Raw genomic sequence first — 18,280 nt, forward strand, 5'->3', positions numbered from 1 at the left:
GCAGCTGGATGCAGCTGTTAAAGTCATACTCAATGGCCCAAGGATGCTAAGTCACCTGGCCAGAATGGGCTTGGGAAGCTGCTCTCCATTTCCTAGTATCTGAGTGCTGAAATCACGGGAGATTTCTGTGCAGAATGGTTCTATGATGTGCCACTGGTCCTACCAGACATTGGTGAGCAGGCTGACTTCAGTCCACATCTCACACTTGGAAGTGTTGGTCTCCAAGAGAGGTCTCTATCCAGACCATTAACTACTGCCTTTCTCTGCCCTGCATCACATCTTCTCATATAAGTAGAAATGCTGGAAAGATTTTTAAGAATGCAGCTGACACTAGGAAAGGGCTACTTGGGACAAATAACTTGCCAACAAAGGCTAGTGAATGATAGTGAATAATAATCTGACTACCAAAAGCCAGGTGAACTGACTCTCCAGGTGGCAGGAACCCCCTTTTGGAGAGTTTGCATATTTCCTTAGTGTAAATACACACACCACAGTGTTTTCAAGCTACCAAACATGAGATCAATGAATGTGGGAGCCGAGAGATAGGTATAGTCAGCTCACTCACATCAGCCCCAGCACACCTCTGCTGAGCCAGATTGTAACTGAGTATGTACCTTGTGCCAGTCACTCACCATACATGAATTCATTTAAGATGTGCAACAACTGTAGGAGTCAGGGATTGTTATTACACAAGGCTTAAAAGGAATTTTTTAAAGGGAATTCCTGGCTTAAATAGCCGATCCATTGGTGTGTCTGACCTCCTAGCTTAAATAGCTGACCCACTGGTGTGTCTGAACCCAAAGTTCATACCCTTGTACTCCTGTCTCCAGACCCTACAGGTAAGTAGAGGCAGGAGCATCTCAGATGATGTGAGGCAAGGTCATCCTCAAGGTGAGGCTCTGCCCTCGTGGACAATGATAGAAACAGACCAGCTTAAATGCTTAGGATGCCTTTTAAGTCCTTTATCAGTTTCTTTTATCCTACAATAGAAAACATTTCCCCATCTCCTTCCATTCCCAAGAATGGCTGTTGAAATGGGACCCTACCAGGAATAGGAAATCAACAGCCACCTATGAAAGTCCAGCTACATGAGAGTCAGGAGCACAGTTGAGTTCTGTAGGGGGCAAATCTATGCTCGTGACAAAACTCCAGGTCTCCACCCTCTGCCAGAAACAGAGGCAATATAGATAATATGATATGCTGTCAAGGAGAATTATGGGTTGCTTTGGAGATATCTTCCTTCTGCTTCCCCAGGCCAAAGGGAGAGTTGTTCCTGCTGAACCACAAGTAGAAATCTGAGCACAGACGCCATATGTATCAGTGACATTTAGTGAGTGCCTCCATGGGTGTCAGGAAATGATACTATACTTATGTCATAAATGACTATTCATGGTTAACATGTATCCACGTCCAGTGACTACCCAAGGAGGGCCCTGTAACTTTTTAAAAAATAAAGTACTTTTGGGAAACGCATCTCAAAATTTAGACAAACAGAAACAAATAGATGTCTTTAAGAGATGTCTCACCCATTCTCCAAGAATTCCCATTCAGGTTGGGAAATCAGGTTAATGATCAAAAACTCACTTTTAGGAAATTCTGGTTTGGGGTTGAATCCCCAGCATTAGAAATTCTCCTCTTAGTCCTAGAGGCAGTTGATGCATTTCAGAGGCATCTTCCAGGGAGTCTTAGCATCTTCTCCCAGGGATATCGCAAGTGTCGTTTTGCCTACTTTATGCATCCTTTTGAGCACAGCATCTGTGCTCAGTGAGCTGTTCCAAGCATCTCATTTCTGTTTTTGCTGAACCCGTTCTGAAGGGTCAACATCCATCTCACACCTGGTGACAGAAGTTTGGGGGAGTTGCTAATGTAGTCATTGGCAAAATTTTTCACCCTAGCCATGGTAATGATCTTCGATGTGACTGCCATGCAACCACAGAAAGCCTATGGTGCCCAAAAAACCTTTGTAGTCCATAATGCCACAGTTTTTAATAGTACAGCTACCAAATGCAATTTTTTGTTCTGTTCCTTTTTTAATAAATGGGAAAAGAAAAATGAGTCGCCATAGCTCTGTAGTATAATTTTAGAATCCTGGCATAAGGCGACAGCTGCTAAGAGAGTAAGAATTAGGCATGGGCCCCATTATATCTTGGCCTTAAAGAAAGGCTTGGGTAAAGGGGAAATAAAACCAATTGGAAATGAAATTCTCAAGACACTACTAGGTACCAGGGACACAAGAGAGATTAGGAAAGACAAATGTCCTTTTCTAAAGGAACTTACATTCTTAGGAGGTGGGATGGAGAAGGGAGACATACAATAAAGAAATAAAGAAGGGGACAAGATAATTTCAGATATATCAAATGATGTATTTGAGAGAGATTTCCCTTGCAAGGACCCTTCATATTAGGAATTCAGGGAAGGCCTTTCTCGGGAGCTGAATGTGGTTTGAGATTAAAAATGGAGAAGAAGATAGACATACGAATGTGTATCTTGGGGGAGAAGAAGAATAGCAGGTGTGAAGATTCCAAGGCAGAAACCAGCCTAGTAATAGTTGAAGAACACACAATGGCAGCCAGTAATTCTGACGCCAAAGCACAAGTGGGAAATGAGGCTAGAGCAGTAGGTAGAGCCCAAATGGCATGTTGCCCTGGCCCATGAAACTGGATTTGGATCAATCCAATTGGTCTTGGTCTGTGATCCAAGACCAGTGGCAGGCAGGTAAGCAACAGAATCTGGTTTATGTTTAAAAGATAACTCTGGTTGCTACAGGGAGAGTAATTTTAGGGAAGTTAGAAAGCCAGAAGGTTACTGTAATAACCCAGATAAGAGATGCAGATGATTCCACAGAATGAACACCACGGATGAATATGGGATAGAATTTGGAGCAGAGATGATAGGACTTATTACTTCCTGGGAAAGTAAATGAAAGGAAATATTAAGGACAATAGCTCAGTTTTGAGGTTTACACTCTTGGGTAGGTAGTGAGATGTGAAATACTCTGGAGAGAACAGGTTTGCCGACATCAAGAGTATTGTTCCAGCTGTGCTTAATGGGATTATTACATAAATTTGAAATGCTTGGTGAGAGCTGAGTGAGGGAAAATCATTAGGGCTGGAAAGAGGGAGGCACAGTTAAATCCCAGCCCTGAAAGGAAAATAGGAGAGATGATAGTTACAGAACCCAGGAGACAGAGAGGGTCAAGTGGAGGAAGCCAACAGATTGGGGTTGTAAGCTTATGGAGGGGTACAGTAAGCCCTTGAAGACCACTGGTCACTTAGGAATAAAGCCAGAAATTTCACTGGTGCATAGAGACCCGTATCCCAGGGCACAGCTGGGTGGGAAGTGAGGTAAAGAATGAAGAGTGGATATGGAGGTGCAAAGAGAAGACATCCAGTCAGGATATAAAACAAGATGCCATGTAGGCAGTTGAAGATATGCTTTGAGCTTAGTAGAGAGACCAGGACTCGAAATACAAATTAATGCCTAACAAAGTATCTATATCTGAATGGGATGAATTTAGAGATATAATTCCTAAAACCGTCTTTAGAATTTTTCTTTCTGTTTAAATTCTTCAGAATTTAAATTATTAGCCTCCTTGGATAGACTTGGCCCGAGGGTATTGGGAAGCAGTGAGAAAAGTGGGAAACATATAATTAAACTGGGGACATATAGAAGTTGTTTAGAATTTGGACTACTAAAGAAATCTGCTAAATAGAAGGAGGATAATTTCAAGCACCATGCCCCCCCCCACCCCAAAATGAGACACTGCAGCTTCATCTGGCTCTACTTGAAGGACTTAGTAAAAGGAAATTGCACAATGGCAGCTATCAGTTAATCCATGAAGTTTTAAATCAATCTCCTGTGGAGGAAAAAAAAAATGGGGTTTCCTTGTGGAGAATTTCTTTTAATTAAAAAAAGAGAGCATCTAAGAGGCACCTGGGTGGCTCAGTCGGCTGAGCATCTAACTCTTGATTTCTGCTCAGGTCACGATTTCACAATTCAAGCCCCACGTGGGGCTCTGTGCTGGCAGAGTGAAGCCTGCTTGGGATTCTGTCTCCCTCTCTGTCTGCCCCTCACCTGCTCACTCTGTCTCTGTGTCTCTCAAAATGAATAAATAAACTTTAAAATAAAATAAAATGAGCGTCTAAGTTTTCACATTTGTGCGAATCATTAATAATGGTAACGAAAAGATGTTTAAGCTGAAGCCTGAATGCCCATCTATGTGCACTGGAGAATCACAGGCTGTTGCCGAAATTCAGCTTAGCCAAAATGACACATGAACCTGTGATCAAGCTTCACTGCACATGTGGGTTTACTGCGGGGGTAAGAAAAAGAACTTTAAGTTTCAACATAATTTAAAATATTTAATACCTACATAAGAATGTTTTAAATCTTTATGCTTCCAGAGGTGTTAGAGCCAAAAGGCCTCTCTCCACCCCACAAGAAGAGCAAAGCAAAGAAGCCAGAGGGTTCCAAAGACTCTAGCGAAGGTGAGTCCTTTTCTTCTGGTCTCTAAAAAATTACTCCCTGAAAAGAAACTTCTGGTTAATGTTTACATTACGCATGTGCTCTCATGTTCGGATGTTCCTGAGGGTGCAGAAATCACAGAAAAATTCTTTATCCTTTCCTAATATGTTGATACTCCCCTGAATGTGAGAAAAAAAACACCAGATTTAGGTTTAACTTGTGAAGGTAAAAACCAAGTTGAAGAAGACGGTTTCTCGGTGCAATGTATTTTCTGTTCCTACAAATGCTCAAATTGCAGGTGGTGCTTACAAGTTAGGTGGAGACCTCTAGGTGACAAGCAGTGTGTGGCCTTTGCCTTATTGAGATCATTTGCTTTTTTTCACGAACACATTCTGAGTCCTGAATCCAAAGTCAGGAGTGGGTGCGGAAATTCTTCCAGTCTTTAGTGTTTCCTTCCACTCTCAAAAAGCCAGTGTTATCTTTGCATTGAATGGGCAGGTCCCATTGGGCTCAGTTTTCTGAAGAAATGAAGCTGTCTCTTTTACTTAGTGGCCACGCTAAGTGCCACCTACAAGGTATTCAAATTTTTCTCTGAAAATGTAAATTAGGTATTTTTTAAGGGGATCTCTAACATACACGAGTATGCATGAACTTCTTCAAGGGAAATGTATTTTTGCTTTCTACTTTCTGTCTTTGGAGCCTCACTTTCACTCCACTGTGAAATGGAGAGTATGAGAATGCTGGTGGTGTCGGCTTGAGTCTTTGGGGAAGATGCCAAGATGAAACAGAAGTGCAGGAAATGTGAAGGCAGAAAAGCCTCAAAGGCTAAAATGGGGAGGAGCAGGGGAAGGAGCAGGAGGAGGAAGAGGAGGGAAGGAAGGAAGATTAGCTAGGAAGAGCCAGTCTGCAGTGCAGTCTGAGAAAGTCTGGGGAGGCTCAGAACAAACCCCGGCCATTACAGTTGACCTGCACCGGGCAGGAATGGCCGGGCTCCAGGACCCCTTTCCTCCAGCTCAACTCACTGGCTGCAAGCAGCTTGGGGAGAAAGTGGCTGCCGTGCGATCTCCAAAGTGTGACCAGTGGATGCTGTCAGCTAACTCCACTCCTGGCATCACATTCTCTCTTGAAGGGAGATCCTGAGCATCTCACCTCCGTGACAGCATGGCCTCTGCATGAGTGCGGGGGTTCCAACACTGCCTTCACCCTCACCTCTGTTCAGAACCAGCCGAGAAGGCAAAGCTCTAAGAAAGTTTGAAATCAAAAACATTAGCTTTGTTACTAATGAGGTTAGTTCAGAGCATCTGGTGGCCCTGCCCCCAAATGGGTGTCCTACATGCTGGACTTCACTCCTGAATATGAAAGGCATAACCTGTGTCCCCTCAGGAGCAAGTACCACTGTCCACGTATCCCCATTGCCTGGACAGAGGCTACCCTGAGCTTATTAAATGTAAAAGAACAGATCAGGACATGCCCTCTCTGTGGACAGGTGGGTCTGAGAGAGACTCAAGATGGGACTGTTTCTGGGGTACCTGGGTGGCTCAGTAATTTAATCCTCCAATTCTTGATGTTTGGCTTAGGTCATGATCTCACAGCTGTGTGATCGAGCCCCGAGTCAGGCTCTGCACTGAAAGGATAGAACCTGCTTGGGAATTCTCTCACTCCATCTCCCACAGCCCTCCCCTGTTTGTGAGCTCTCTCTCTCTCTCTCTCTAAAAAAAAAAAAAAAAAAAAAAGGGACTGTGTCTTCCCCCAGGCTTGGATAAGTGAAGGGAGGATGGAGAGAAGAGCACAGCAGTGAATGTTCTCTGCCCTTTGGTTGAGGGGTGAGGGATAAACATTTCCACCTAACAGTTAACAGCAGAAATAGTGTGTATAAAGTGCCTAGCAGGGGCCTGGCATTCATGATGGCTATTATAATTACCAACATAATCAGCACCATGAGAGGGTGCCCACCGTCCTAATTCACTGAAATGGGCTTGAGAGCTTAGAATCATTCAGAGGAGGACACTTAGAATCACGGAGTAGGCCGGCAACTCTAACTGGCCCCACGCAGTAAGAAACTGGCCAGGCATTCATCTCCTACCCTAATGATGTCATTTCCTGGATAATCTCTTCAGCCCACGAGATGAGGGGCAAAACAACAATTGCCTTTTTCTCAGAGAGGCTCCACCTCCCCTAGCAGTTCCTGTCTTCAAAAGTTGTTTTCTAGAGCCTGAACCTGTTTTCTTTGCGAGTGTCACATGGTGAGCCCTGAACTGTAGCAGCTCTGCCACCTTAAATTAGCAGGAGTATTCCTCCCAGTTGCTCCTTCAAATGTGTGGAAACTTCTTTCACCTCCTAAATAATGTGCATTGTTTAGCACATCATTCCATAATCTCAGTATGACTAGGTAATATGGCTTTACCTCACCTGAATATATGGTCGCAGAATGTGCTCGGAGGCGCAAAAGTGCCAGGCGTGTTGTGTCTGTGGCATCATGGTGAAATGTAAATGTTAGCCACTCCATAGAAACAGGAATTGTGTGTTTGTTTCTCATATGACTTTTAGGACAAAAAACTAAAAGTTGCCGGGAAAACAGCGAAAAAAGGGAGCATAATCTGACATGCCAGTGGTAGATGATTCTATCATGGGCACTCATTATTTGTCAGTTTCTAAGTTGACAAAATAAACTACCTCCTGAATTCAGTACTGTCGCATATGTTTCACTTCCTCTCAGGATGAGAAGAGTTACAATCTTTAGCAAAGAGTTACAATTCTTTCCCACTGGATGCACAAATGGAATATTGTGTCCCTGGGGGAGGGGTAATGAGGATCATGACCCTTCTCTGTAGTCTTCTTCCCATTTTCGAGTTCAGTCCTTTCCCAACTTGGTCGTCTCCCTAAAATTGGAGAGAAGCTTCTGGTATTTTTATTTATAGATCACTCAGCTTAATTCCCCATCAGTTAGCCTCATCTCTCTTCTCCCCTACCTTTGGGTTCTCTGCCCTGATTCCAACTCTCAAAGGTCCTACTGATTACCTCAGTTTACCTTATAATAACCATTTTCAGACAGGATCACAGAGAGTAGAGCTGGAACGCAATTTCACCTAGATTTTCTAGCATATATAACCATAACAACTATATTTTGATCCAGAAGAATTCTGCGAACATATGGGCAATTTTCTCATTCTACAGATCTGTTTTTAAAGCAGACTGCAAATGGTTTTCTAACTCACCCAAGTCCACCAGTTTGTTAATGTCAGAATGTCTTCTTTTTTCTAGAAACAACATACCTCCACTAATCCTTTTCCCTCTCTCTCTTCTGGAAACTAGAACTAGTTTTGTTGAAGGAGGCAATGTTGCCCTCATTGCAGCCTCCATTGAAAGCGTTATTACTTTAGTAAACATTGTACTCAAGTACTGAACATCAAAATAAATAATCAAACAATTTCTAAATGTATTTACTTGCATTTTTTATATTGTGGACTTTGGGATATAGTTTTATTCTCACTGTTTTGATTGAACTTTCATGGACCCCAGTGTTCTCTGACTTGACCCTCTGCAACACCATACCAATAATGAAATAATTAGTAACTTCAGATTGGCTGGCCTCTGATTTAAATGATAAGCCATCCATGAATCAGCAAATTATAGGCGCAATTGTTTAAGAAACACCCAGTGAATACAAGTTCCAGCAATTCCAGCTCTCAAGAATTTGGACCAATTTTCTTCTTACACAAACTTAATTGAAAGAATATCATTAGAAAACTTGGCACCATTAATAAACCATGCTCTTCTGACAGCTTTCCTCTATCTCCCACCAGGAAATTCTTTCGAAGTTCCTTCATTGAAAATCTCTCAGGCTTTGTGTGAAAACATTATCATGTTGCCTTTTTTTTTTTAAGGCAGTTTTTCTGGGTAAAAAATTTGAGGTTGATTGTTATTTTCTTGCAACATGTAAGATTTTTTCCCCAGTCTTATCAATTCTGTAATTGTTAAGAAGTAATATCTCCATCTAGCAGTTTCTTTTTAGGAGGTCTGTCTTTTCTTTCTGGCTGCATTGACAGTCTGGTCATTATCTTTGATGTCACTCAGTTTCATTTTGATGTACCTCAGTGTGGGTTCCCCATTATCCTTCTTAGGATTTCATGTGCTTCATGGTTATGGGAATGGACTTTTTTTTTATGTTTATTTATTTATTTTTTTTTTTGAGAGAGAGAGAGAGAGAGAGCATGAGAGGGGGAGTGGCAGAGGGAGAGGGAGACAGGATCTGAAGCAGGCTCCTCTCTGTCAGCACAGAGCTGATGTGGGGCTCGAACCCATGAACCGTGAGATCATGACCTGAGCCGAAACCAAGAGTTGGACACTTAACAGACTGAGCTATCCAGGTGCCCTAGGAATGGACATTTTTTAACTAAAGTTCTGTTTTTTTTTCTATTACCTCACCATATATTACATTTCCACCACTCTCTATTCCTTCTTTCTCTGTCCTTCAGGACTCCTGTGTTTTTAGTTTGTTTTTTTTTGTTTGTTTGTTTTTCCTTTTCTGTATCCCTATCTCTCTTTGCTACTCCTTTATGGTTATTTTTTCAAGCCTGTCACTCAATTTTCTAATTTTATTTAACTCTATTTAATCTGATTTCTGTTCTTATCACTTTAATTTTTACAAGTTTTATTTGGTTCTTTTTAAAATATGGCTGGTCATTCCTTATTTATTAACCACATAAAATATTTTTTTAAATAATCTGTATCTGAAATTTCAATATCTCTAGTCTGTATAAGTCAAATTCTGTGGTTTATTGTTTTTTGCAGATTCATGATTACAGTAATTTCCTTACATATTCTGTGTTTTTTTATTGCCATGTTATTTAGATTTTTATTTGTGGGAAGTTTTTGAAGTTGGATGAAGAGTTTATTTATTTACAGTTTTGTTTCTGAGATACCTGAAGATAGTGCCAATTTAGGAAAACCTTAAACTATATACTTGGCTTAGAGTTTTTTATTATGTTTTTTGTTTGCCACTTGATGCTAAGCCCATGTTAGTACATATATAAGATTAGGAAATCTCAACAGAGACTTTGTTCTTCCTTTCTTCCTCAGTGCTAAAATTGAGACAGGAAAATTTTGTACTATATTCAGGACCAAAGCACTGGTCCTACGCCTCATGTGTGTGGTTCATTTGAACCAAAGCTCTAGTGAATGGTTCGCAAAGACTGTTCCTCCATCTGCATCACCAACATCCCTGGGAACTTGTTAGACTAAAAATTCTCAGGCCCCATCTCAGACTTGTTAGAACTACAAATTCTAGGGCCCCATCTCAGGGGCCCTAGAATCTTGATTCAATCCCCTTCATTTCTGGCTTCTAAGGAGTTCCCTTTAAAAGCCACCAGTTCAGCCATGTATTCAAGAAATAGGTAGATAGGGGGCGCCTGGGTGTCTCAGTCCATTCAGCGTCAGACTTCAGCTCAGGTCATGAACTTGAGGTTCTTGAGTTCCAGCCCTGCATCAGGCTCTGTGCTGACAGCTCAGAGCCTGGAACCTGCTTCAGATTCTGTGTCTCCCTCTCTCTCTGTTCCTCCCCTGATTGTGATCTCTCTCTCTCTCTCTCTCTCTCTCAAAAATAAATAAACATTTATTATTATTCTCTCTCTCTCAAAAATAAATAAGCATTTATTATTATTATTATTATTTTTAATTGCTCTCAGGAACTTAGAGGAGTGGAGAAAAGGCAGGGGCAGATTTGGGAGAGTTCGATATTCAACTTTCTAAATTTGTGTGTAATTGAAAAAAAATATATATGGTGAGAATTGTTTTATATATTTATCAAAAAACATATTTTCATTTAAAAACTAGAGACATTATACTTCTAAACTTCAGTAGCAAATTTAGAATAGTAATTTTATCCAAACATTCATCTCCAAAGTCTTCAGTGGCTTTTGGTAATGAATGCTATTTTCCACCATCTTTTTGCAGAAAGCACTAGCACTTTGGCTCTCGCTCTACAATTGCCTCTTCATAGAATATTCAACAAGCCTTCATGGGATGCACATCCTTCAGGAACCCGAGCCCTTGCAGTGCTAAATCAAGCAGCCCTATACTGCACTTTAAAATATTAATGATTTCTTTTGTCAGATGAAATTACATGTGGAAACATTTTGGAAACTAGAAAGCACTATGCAAGTTTGAAGGATCTAATGTAGCTATTAGAGGTATTATTATTATTGTCTTGACTAAAATTAATTTTTCTGAACACATGAACCGTTGGTGGAATGCACTTTGTATGTCCTAAGAGGTAGAATTTTCTCTCTGCCCTATTATTTTTCCTGCATATTAATGTATCATGTGACATGTTGTTTTGTGAGTAGCTGGACAGAAGGGACATTCTATCTTTCAGAATGCCATGCAGCAGTTCATGCGTTATATTCATAAGCATGATCTTTAATTTAATTTTTTGACGAGTGCAGCGAAGGATAAAATCAGGCAGTCACAATTTTGACTTTGCCATCACTCAAATGAGCTTAGTGACTGACCAGGTTTAAAAAAAAAAAAAAAAAAAGAGGAAGAAGCAGGAATGAGAAAAAGCAGCTTTCTCATTAAGTAAAGCTTTGTTTTATCCTCTAAACCTTAAAATACCAAGAATTTAAGCAAAGTGTAAAATTTCCATGGTGAAAATCAGAATACAATAAAAGTCCATGTCACCATCTTGTTTTAATTATGCTCTTTAAGTTCTGCATGATTCAAGGCCATTCAGAGCGAGCCGGTAGAAGGGTCCAATGGTCATGCTCTCCACATTTACCCATTAAACAGAGCTGTGGTTCTGACCACAGAGTCCTGTTTCATTAGGATTTTAATTATTATGATTTCAAGTATTAAGGCATTTTCTATAAGCAAGAAGGATGAACCTACCTGGCCAGAGTAACCATGGGTGCTATGTGACCCAGGCAGCCCCCATTTATGCCTGTTGGCATTGGCGTATTATTGGTAATGTTGCCGTTCACTGTTGGAGGCCTTCTGGCTTGGGTGATCACATATGCGGACCCTCCTACCTGTGGAGAAAGAGCAGTTCAACAGAAGTGTGGACAGAACTTTTAACTGTACAACTTCTGCTTCCTACTCTGGCAGTTTTTCTAACCTAAAGGTCAGTTTCCTCATTGTTAAATGAAGGGAAAAACCTACTCTGTGGGAGTGTCGGAATTTAAACAAGATGATATGTGGAAACTGCCGGCACAATCTCTGGACAGAAGAGCCAGTCAGTCAAAGTGTACTGAATCAAAACAGGAGGAACTCCCTCCCTCAAAAACTCACCCACTTTGTTTACTAACGCTTGAAATTCCTTTCAATAGCAACAAGAGTGTTCCAAATGGAGAAAAGACTTAAACTGCATTGGCTGAATCTCCTATCTCCCTAGGTGTTTTTCCTCTTCTCTCTCCTATAGGTTCACTAGCCCTCCTCGGCCCCCACAAACCACATTAGTTCCTGTCCCAAATGGACTTTCACCCAATCTACCTTCTCCTTGATCTCAATCCTTTTCTTGAAGATCTTATTTTTAAGTAATCTCTGCACCCAACATGGGGTTCGAACTCACAACCCCAAAGTCAAGAGTCATATGCTCCACCGACTGAGCCAACCAGGTGCCCCCAAATTTTTTATCTTCAAGTCAAGCTTCCTGAGAAACTGGTCTACCTCCAATATTTTCCCCCTCAATCATTCTTTGGCTTCTACTTCCTGCCTCTAAAATTGCATGGGGAGTCCCATGTTAGATCAGGGGCATGAAGGGGGAGGTGGTCTCTGGTTATGGGCTGTCAGTTCAGATCTGCCACTGAGACACACATTGTCCAGCCCCGTGGGCCCCTGAATTTTGGTAATTCTCTGATATTTTTGTAAGATGTTAAGAACAAGGATCTCTCTTCTGAGGCTTGGTCTTTTTCCAACTTCCTGTGGTCTTAGTCTCCTGGATGAGTGTTTCTCAAACTGTGGCCAATGGAACACTGTGGATGGTCCCCAAAGCCCATTCAGGGGATCTACAAGGTCAAAATGAATTTCACATGGAGCTGTGCTCTCAGAAGTCTCCATTCACATTGAATACAGTGGGAACAGCGTCCCCTGGAGTTGTGCAAAATAGTGGTGTCACAGAGATTTCCCACAGCATCCTTCCTCCAGCCACATCAGTTTATCTCCCCACCATCCAGATATAGCTTTTCTAAGTATTCATTCCACATAGTTTTGTTAAATACACACTCATTGACAGCATAGGCACTGTTTTAGGGACTGAACACACACACACACACATACACATAAACCCTTTTTTTTTGTGGGGGGGGCTTATATTCTAGGGTCTGTGGGGATGGTCATTAATAGATTTTAAAATAGTAAATAAAATATAATACATAGTAAGTCAAATGGTGACCCATGCAGTATTATTTATGTATTGCTGGCTGAAATTTTATCCCAAATGTAGCAGCTTAAAATACAAAATAGCATTTATTACATTAGACTTTCTGTGGATCAGGAATTGGCTTAGCTTGAGGGTTCTGGATCCGAATATCTGATGATGGTGTACAATATTCTAGGTCATAAAATTGTAGGTCATAGAAAAGTATGGCTTCTGCCTGACTGTCTCTTGGATCACTCGCCCTGGGGTAAGGCAGCTGCCATGTCCTGAGGACACTCCACCAGCACTGTGGGAAGGTATGCATGGCAAGAAACTGAGGTATTGTGCCAACAGCAAGAATCAATGCTCAAGTCACTTGAGTGAGGCATCCTGGCATTAGATGTGGCATCTGAAAGAGAGAGAGAGGAGTCAAGGATGAGTCTTTTTATGTTCTCCACAAAAACTGAATCTAGAATAGAAGTTGTACCCGGCTTACACTTAGTTCAAACTTTCCAAGAAAAAGAATTCTTATTCCTACCTTCCATCATGTCTGTCCAGGTAGTTCTCACTCCCTGCACCCTAGGAAGGCCACATTAGCCCATTATGAGGCTAATTTTCCAATTAAGCAAAAGCAAAATATTCAGTCATGAAGAAACTTATTGTCAATAACAACAAAATAGAGAAAACACAAATGTGTTAACAAGGAAGATAACTCACAGAAAAGATTGTTTTAGATGCTTTAGATACTATAGACTCCAATATGTTCTCTCCCAACAAGAGGTGTTTATTACTGTTGTTGTCTTGTTTATTTTCAATCAGTAGTTTTCCAGTTAATGGATAATGGTGGAATTGCTGTCATTTATGATGAAAGCAAGAAAGAAATTAAAGAAGAAAAGAAAGTAGGACAGGAGGCAGGGAAGAAGAAAGGAAAGGGGAAATGTGGTTGCAAGCTAGTGGAAAGAGCCCTGAACTAGGAACCATTACACCTGAATTCTATTTTCGATCTTAGGCACAGGATCAAATCCTTCACCTAATATCCCTGAGGTCCCCTCTAAATATCAAATTCTGTAATTCTACATAACCATCAAATTCATGAAAATTGATTCTTTATGAGCTCTTTCTTTCATGCCCAGTAAATATTTTCATCCTTAATTTAAAAGCTTTGAATCATGAGTTTTAATAGCCAAATAGTCCTCTGAGAACATCTCATTTCACAGAAAGATGGGGAAACTTTCTTTTCAAAGTCCTCCAGAATTGTCCAGAGGACTCACATGAAAAGCGATCCTAAGTTAGCTACTAAAAGCCAAAGGGAAAGACAGTTTATCAGGCCATATACAAAGTTTTGTTTGTTTGTTTGTTTTTAAGTTTCTTTCAGTGTTATCAGTATCTGTGAGTAATTCAGACTCTGCCCATTTTGATTTCCAAAACTGAAGATAAAGAATGTATTTGTTTTGTTTTGTTGAAGACTCAGTCCTTGGGTTTACAGAGCTACATTAGAGGGTTTTTTTTTTTTTTCCCAGTGCTGGCACGGTGCCAAGAGGACATTTGATGGCTTATAATATTAGATATTAATTTTTAAGTAGAGAAAGGTTTGGTTTTGCTTTGTCTTTAAGAAGTATTGCTATTTGAACCTTGTTGGATTTTCACATTCGGGTTTTGCCGTTATATTTCAAAATTTCAATTTTCTACTGTAACAAAGTTGTGCTTTCCAACTATCCCGGAGAGAGTCTTAAACCAGTCCACCTACGCTGGAATTACCTTGATGCGCAGCAGGCTCTCCTAATACCTTGCTCTAGCATGCCTCTTCACCCCTAACTCCTGCCACTCTGGAGCCACCAGAGGCAGTCTTAGGAAATGACTCCCATCTCCAGGGATTGCCCTGCCTGAGGAACGACACAGAGAAAAACAGGGTATTCTATTCTCCTTGGATAAAAACACCGGCAGATCGCTAGAATCATTTCTCAATTCTCTGTCCTAAGAATTCCCTACTGATCTCTAACAATCTTTGCTGCTGGCAGAAAGAAAATAGATAGGGGGTTTGGGGAGGAAAGGGGTGGAGGGATGGGGAGGTTTGCTCTAGAATGCAGGGTAAAAGTGGGGTGGTTTTGCTGAGTGTTTGGTGAACGGCGCAAACTGCTACTCTCAGGGGAGCTTCTTATTCCTTCAATCTAAAGCTGCCACTTACGGTGAATGCTAAAAACGTAGATTCTTGCCCTCAGTCCCAGCCTGCCACCAAATCAGAAAGCTGTATTTTAACTCAGTGCAGTGCATCTTTGGAGCACCATTTTTATTTCAAACTTGGTTTTTATTTTAGACAAATAATCTCAAACTTAGAGCAAATTTGCAAGTACAAAGAAACATTTTCTTCTTGAACCACTCAGGAGAATGTTGCAGATCTGGTGCCCCTCACCCCCAAATATTTCACTGTGCACTTTCTGCAAACATGAGCAGCCCTCCTAAGTGAGCAGAATAGAAAGATAAAAATCAGAAAGTGAACACTGATACATTACTACCTTTAATACTCAGACCCTATTTAAGTTTCCCCGATTTCCCCAATAATGTCTTTTGTAACAAAGAGATCCAGTTCAAAATCACATGTCTGATTTTGTTGTCCTATCTCTACTCTCCTGCCTCCAGTTGGGAAGGATTCCTAGGTTTTAATTTGACTTTACTGACCTTGATGCTTTTGAAGATTGCAGGCTAGTTATAGTGTCGAATGTTCCCAATTTGGGTTTGTCCGATGATTTTTCATGACTGGATTCAAGTTATGGATCTTTACAGAGCTGTCACAGAGGTAATGCTGTGTTCTTTTCATGACATGATGTAAGTCACCCATGACTTCAATACGACCCATCACTGATGATGCTCACTTTATTTGACCAAAGAGGTATCAGTAAGGCTTCATCACTGTGTAGCTGCTCTTTTCTCTATTTGCAGTTAATGTACATCTTGTGGGGAGGTGCGTTAAAACTATGTAAAATATTCCCTATTCACCAGTCTTTCATTTATTCATTTATTTATTTATATCATTTTCAACTCATATTTTTTTTTTATTGTATTCAATGGATCATAATTAGTTTCTATCAAGGGCCCCATCCTTTAAGATGGCTTCTGTGCCCTTTAGATATGTCCCCATCATTCTTTGACCATCCCTTGCTTTCCGGTCAACCAGATGGCCAAGCTCATATTATACTTTCCATGCCCCAGCCCTGATGGCAGCCATTTCTTCAAGGAGCTTTGACTCCTTTTAGTGCAGAGTAGTATTTAGAAACCAGATCTTGGTGCTAGGTGTCTGGATCACAACTTGAGAAACATTATCTAAAATAGAATGACCAGATTATCTTGATGGTTCATTGTGAGGAACCAGCCAACAGGATTGAGCCTTCTCTGTGACTTCCTCTCATCTCATGGACCTTCCACTACAACTATGGCTGAGACAATAAATTACCCATATCTGGTTCAACCTTCAGACTGCAGCCCAGCATGGTTACAGATAGTGGCTAATTAGCTAGTGACTAGTATTTCAAAAAGCAGAAGATTACTGGTGATCTTGATACTACAAAAAGACAGCTGTTTCAGGTTAATTGTTAATCAACTGCCTCAGCCAGTGTTGATCAGGTTCCCTAAGCAGCCCTGGTTACACGTTAGAATCTTCTAGAGAACTTTTAAAAATCCCTGCTTCTGTGTCTCACCCCCAGACCAATTAAGTCCAGCCTTTGGCAGAGGAACCCAGGCAACAGTTTTTTGTGGGGTTTTTTGATTTGTTTTTTTTTGTTTTTTTTTTTTTTTTTTTTTTTGCTTTTTTTTCCAGACAACAGTATTTTTTTAAGCCTTGGGCAATCCTCATATGGAATCAAGGTTGCCAGTCACAGGTTTACACACCCTGTTTCCTGAGAATTTGGTACAGGATCACAAGTTCTCTCAATGCCAAAAGTAATTGGCCTGCCTGTATTGATTAGGCACTGAGACAGCAACATCGACACTTCCAGACATATAAAGGGCCATTTAGCTAACATTTATTGTGCACATTTAATGTGCCAGACATTTTTTTTCTAAGCACTTCACATCTAGCTCCTTCAATCTTTAGAACAATACTCTTGAGCATGTGCTGTAATATCCCCATTTTACAGATGAGGAAACTAAGGCACAGAGAAGTGAAAAAAATTACAGAATGTCACATGACTAGGAACTCTGGGAAATCAGGCCTAGAAGTAAAGTAGTTTGGTGCCAGACCAAATGCCAGTGCTTACACTTTGCGTTTGAGAACACAAAATTATTTTAGTGTGTGATTTCAGAGTCACCTAGAGGGTTTAGAACTGAGGCCCAGGCTCACCAAAGGACAGGGAGTGGGCCTTTACACTTTTACCAAGGTCCCCACAGGTTCTCCACAGAACGGGCAATCTGCAGGAGAAGGGGAATATACTACAGAAAAGTCTGAAACAGAAGAGCTTGCAGACAGGAAAGAAGCAAAGGGCCCAAGCGACAAAGACATCGGACTGTGAAGTGGATGTGGACTGGGGGCTCTGATAGGAAGAACTTTGAAAACCCGGCAGAGGAGTCTGGACTTTATTTACTGATATCTGACAGCCATGCTGGGCTTTTTCACCATGAAAGTGACATGGGGCTCCTTGTATGAAGTTAAAACGAAACACACAGTGACACTCTCTACATTAAAGCTAGATCCCAAAACAGACCTGGATGAAAATCTTACCAAGACATTTTCAATTTGACAAGTCATGGAAATAATGCACTTGATAATAATGAGCTATATGGTCAGAAGATACACATTACCACTATTTCTGGTCAAAGCTATTTTACTGCACATAGAGACTAAACATACACTTTGCATATCGGTAAAGCAGGTGCACCAAAAATAAATGAGAAAAGCTCAGATTTGGTTAATTATCCAGAATATTATAATCAGGTAATTTAAAGAGAAATTTTCTTTTAAAGCACACATGGAGATGTGGCCATGTTAAGATATATGTGTGTGCATATATAGATAGATATTTAGATATAGATATGGATATGGATATGGATAGATATAGATATAGATACATTTTAATTTTAATGTGAGGATGGGGGAGAACACCAAAATCTGTTTGGTGCTTAGGATTTCTGAAAGCCTTAATTCAGCCCTATTGTCAAATTTGACTTGTTCATTATGTAATACCAAATTCGCAAATTAGCAATAATGTAGGTATGCCTTAGAATTATCTCCTCACTTTTTGTAATTACTAAAATACACCCTAGGGGCACCTGGGTGGATCAGTCAGTTAAGCATCCAACTTTGGCTCAGGTCATGATCTCATGGTGAGTTCTAGCCCCGCGTCAGGTTCTGTGCTGACAGCTTGGAGCCTGGAGCCTACTTCTGGTTCTATGTCTCCCTATCTCTCTGCTCCTCCCCTGTTCACACTCTGTCTGTCTGTCTGTCTCTCTTTCTCTCTCAAAAATAAATAAATATTA

General features: G+C 40.8%; 1 protein-coding gene across 1 annotated transcript in view; it reads left to right on the forward strand.

The window, feature by feature from the left end:
• Nucleotides 1-18,280, forward strand: part of MACROD2 (mono-ADP ribosylhydrolase 2) — a 2,036,271-nt gene that overhangs the window by 1,886,452 nt on the left and 131,539 nt on the right. Inside the window, exon 11 of the mRNA XM_049650090.1 lies at nucleotides 4,404-4,487. Coding sequence (XP_049506047.1) covers nucleotides 4,404-4,487 — 84 coding nt within the window. The remainder of the gene's footprint in view (nucleotides 1-4,403; nucleotides 4,488-18,280) is intronic.

The sequence above is a fragment of the Panthera uncia genome (assembly GCF_023721935.1).
Source record: "Panthera uncia isolate 11264 chromosome A3 unlocalized genomic scaffold, Puncia_PCG_1.0 HiC_scaffold_11, whole genome shotgun sequence".
In the NCBI taxonomy this organism is placed as follows: domain Eukaryota; kingdom Metazoa; phylum Chordata; class Mammalia; order Carnivora; family Felidae; genus Panthera; species Panthera uncia.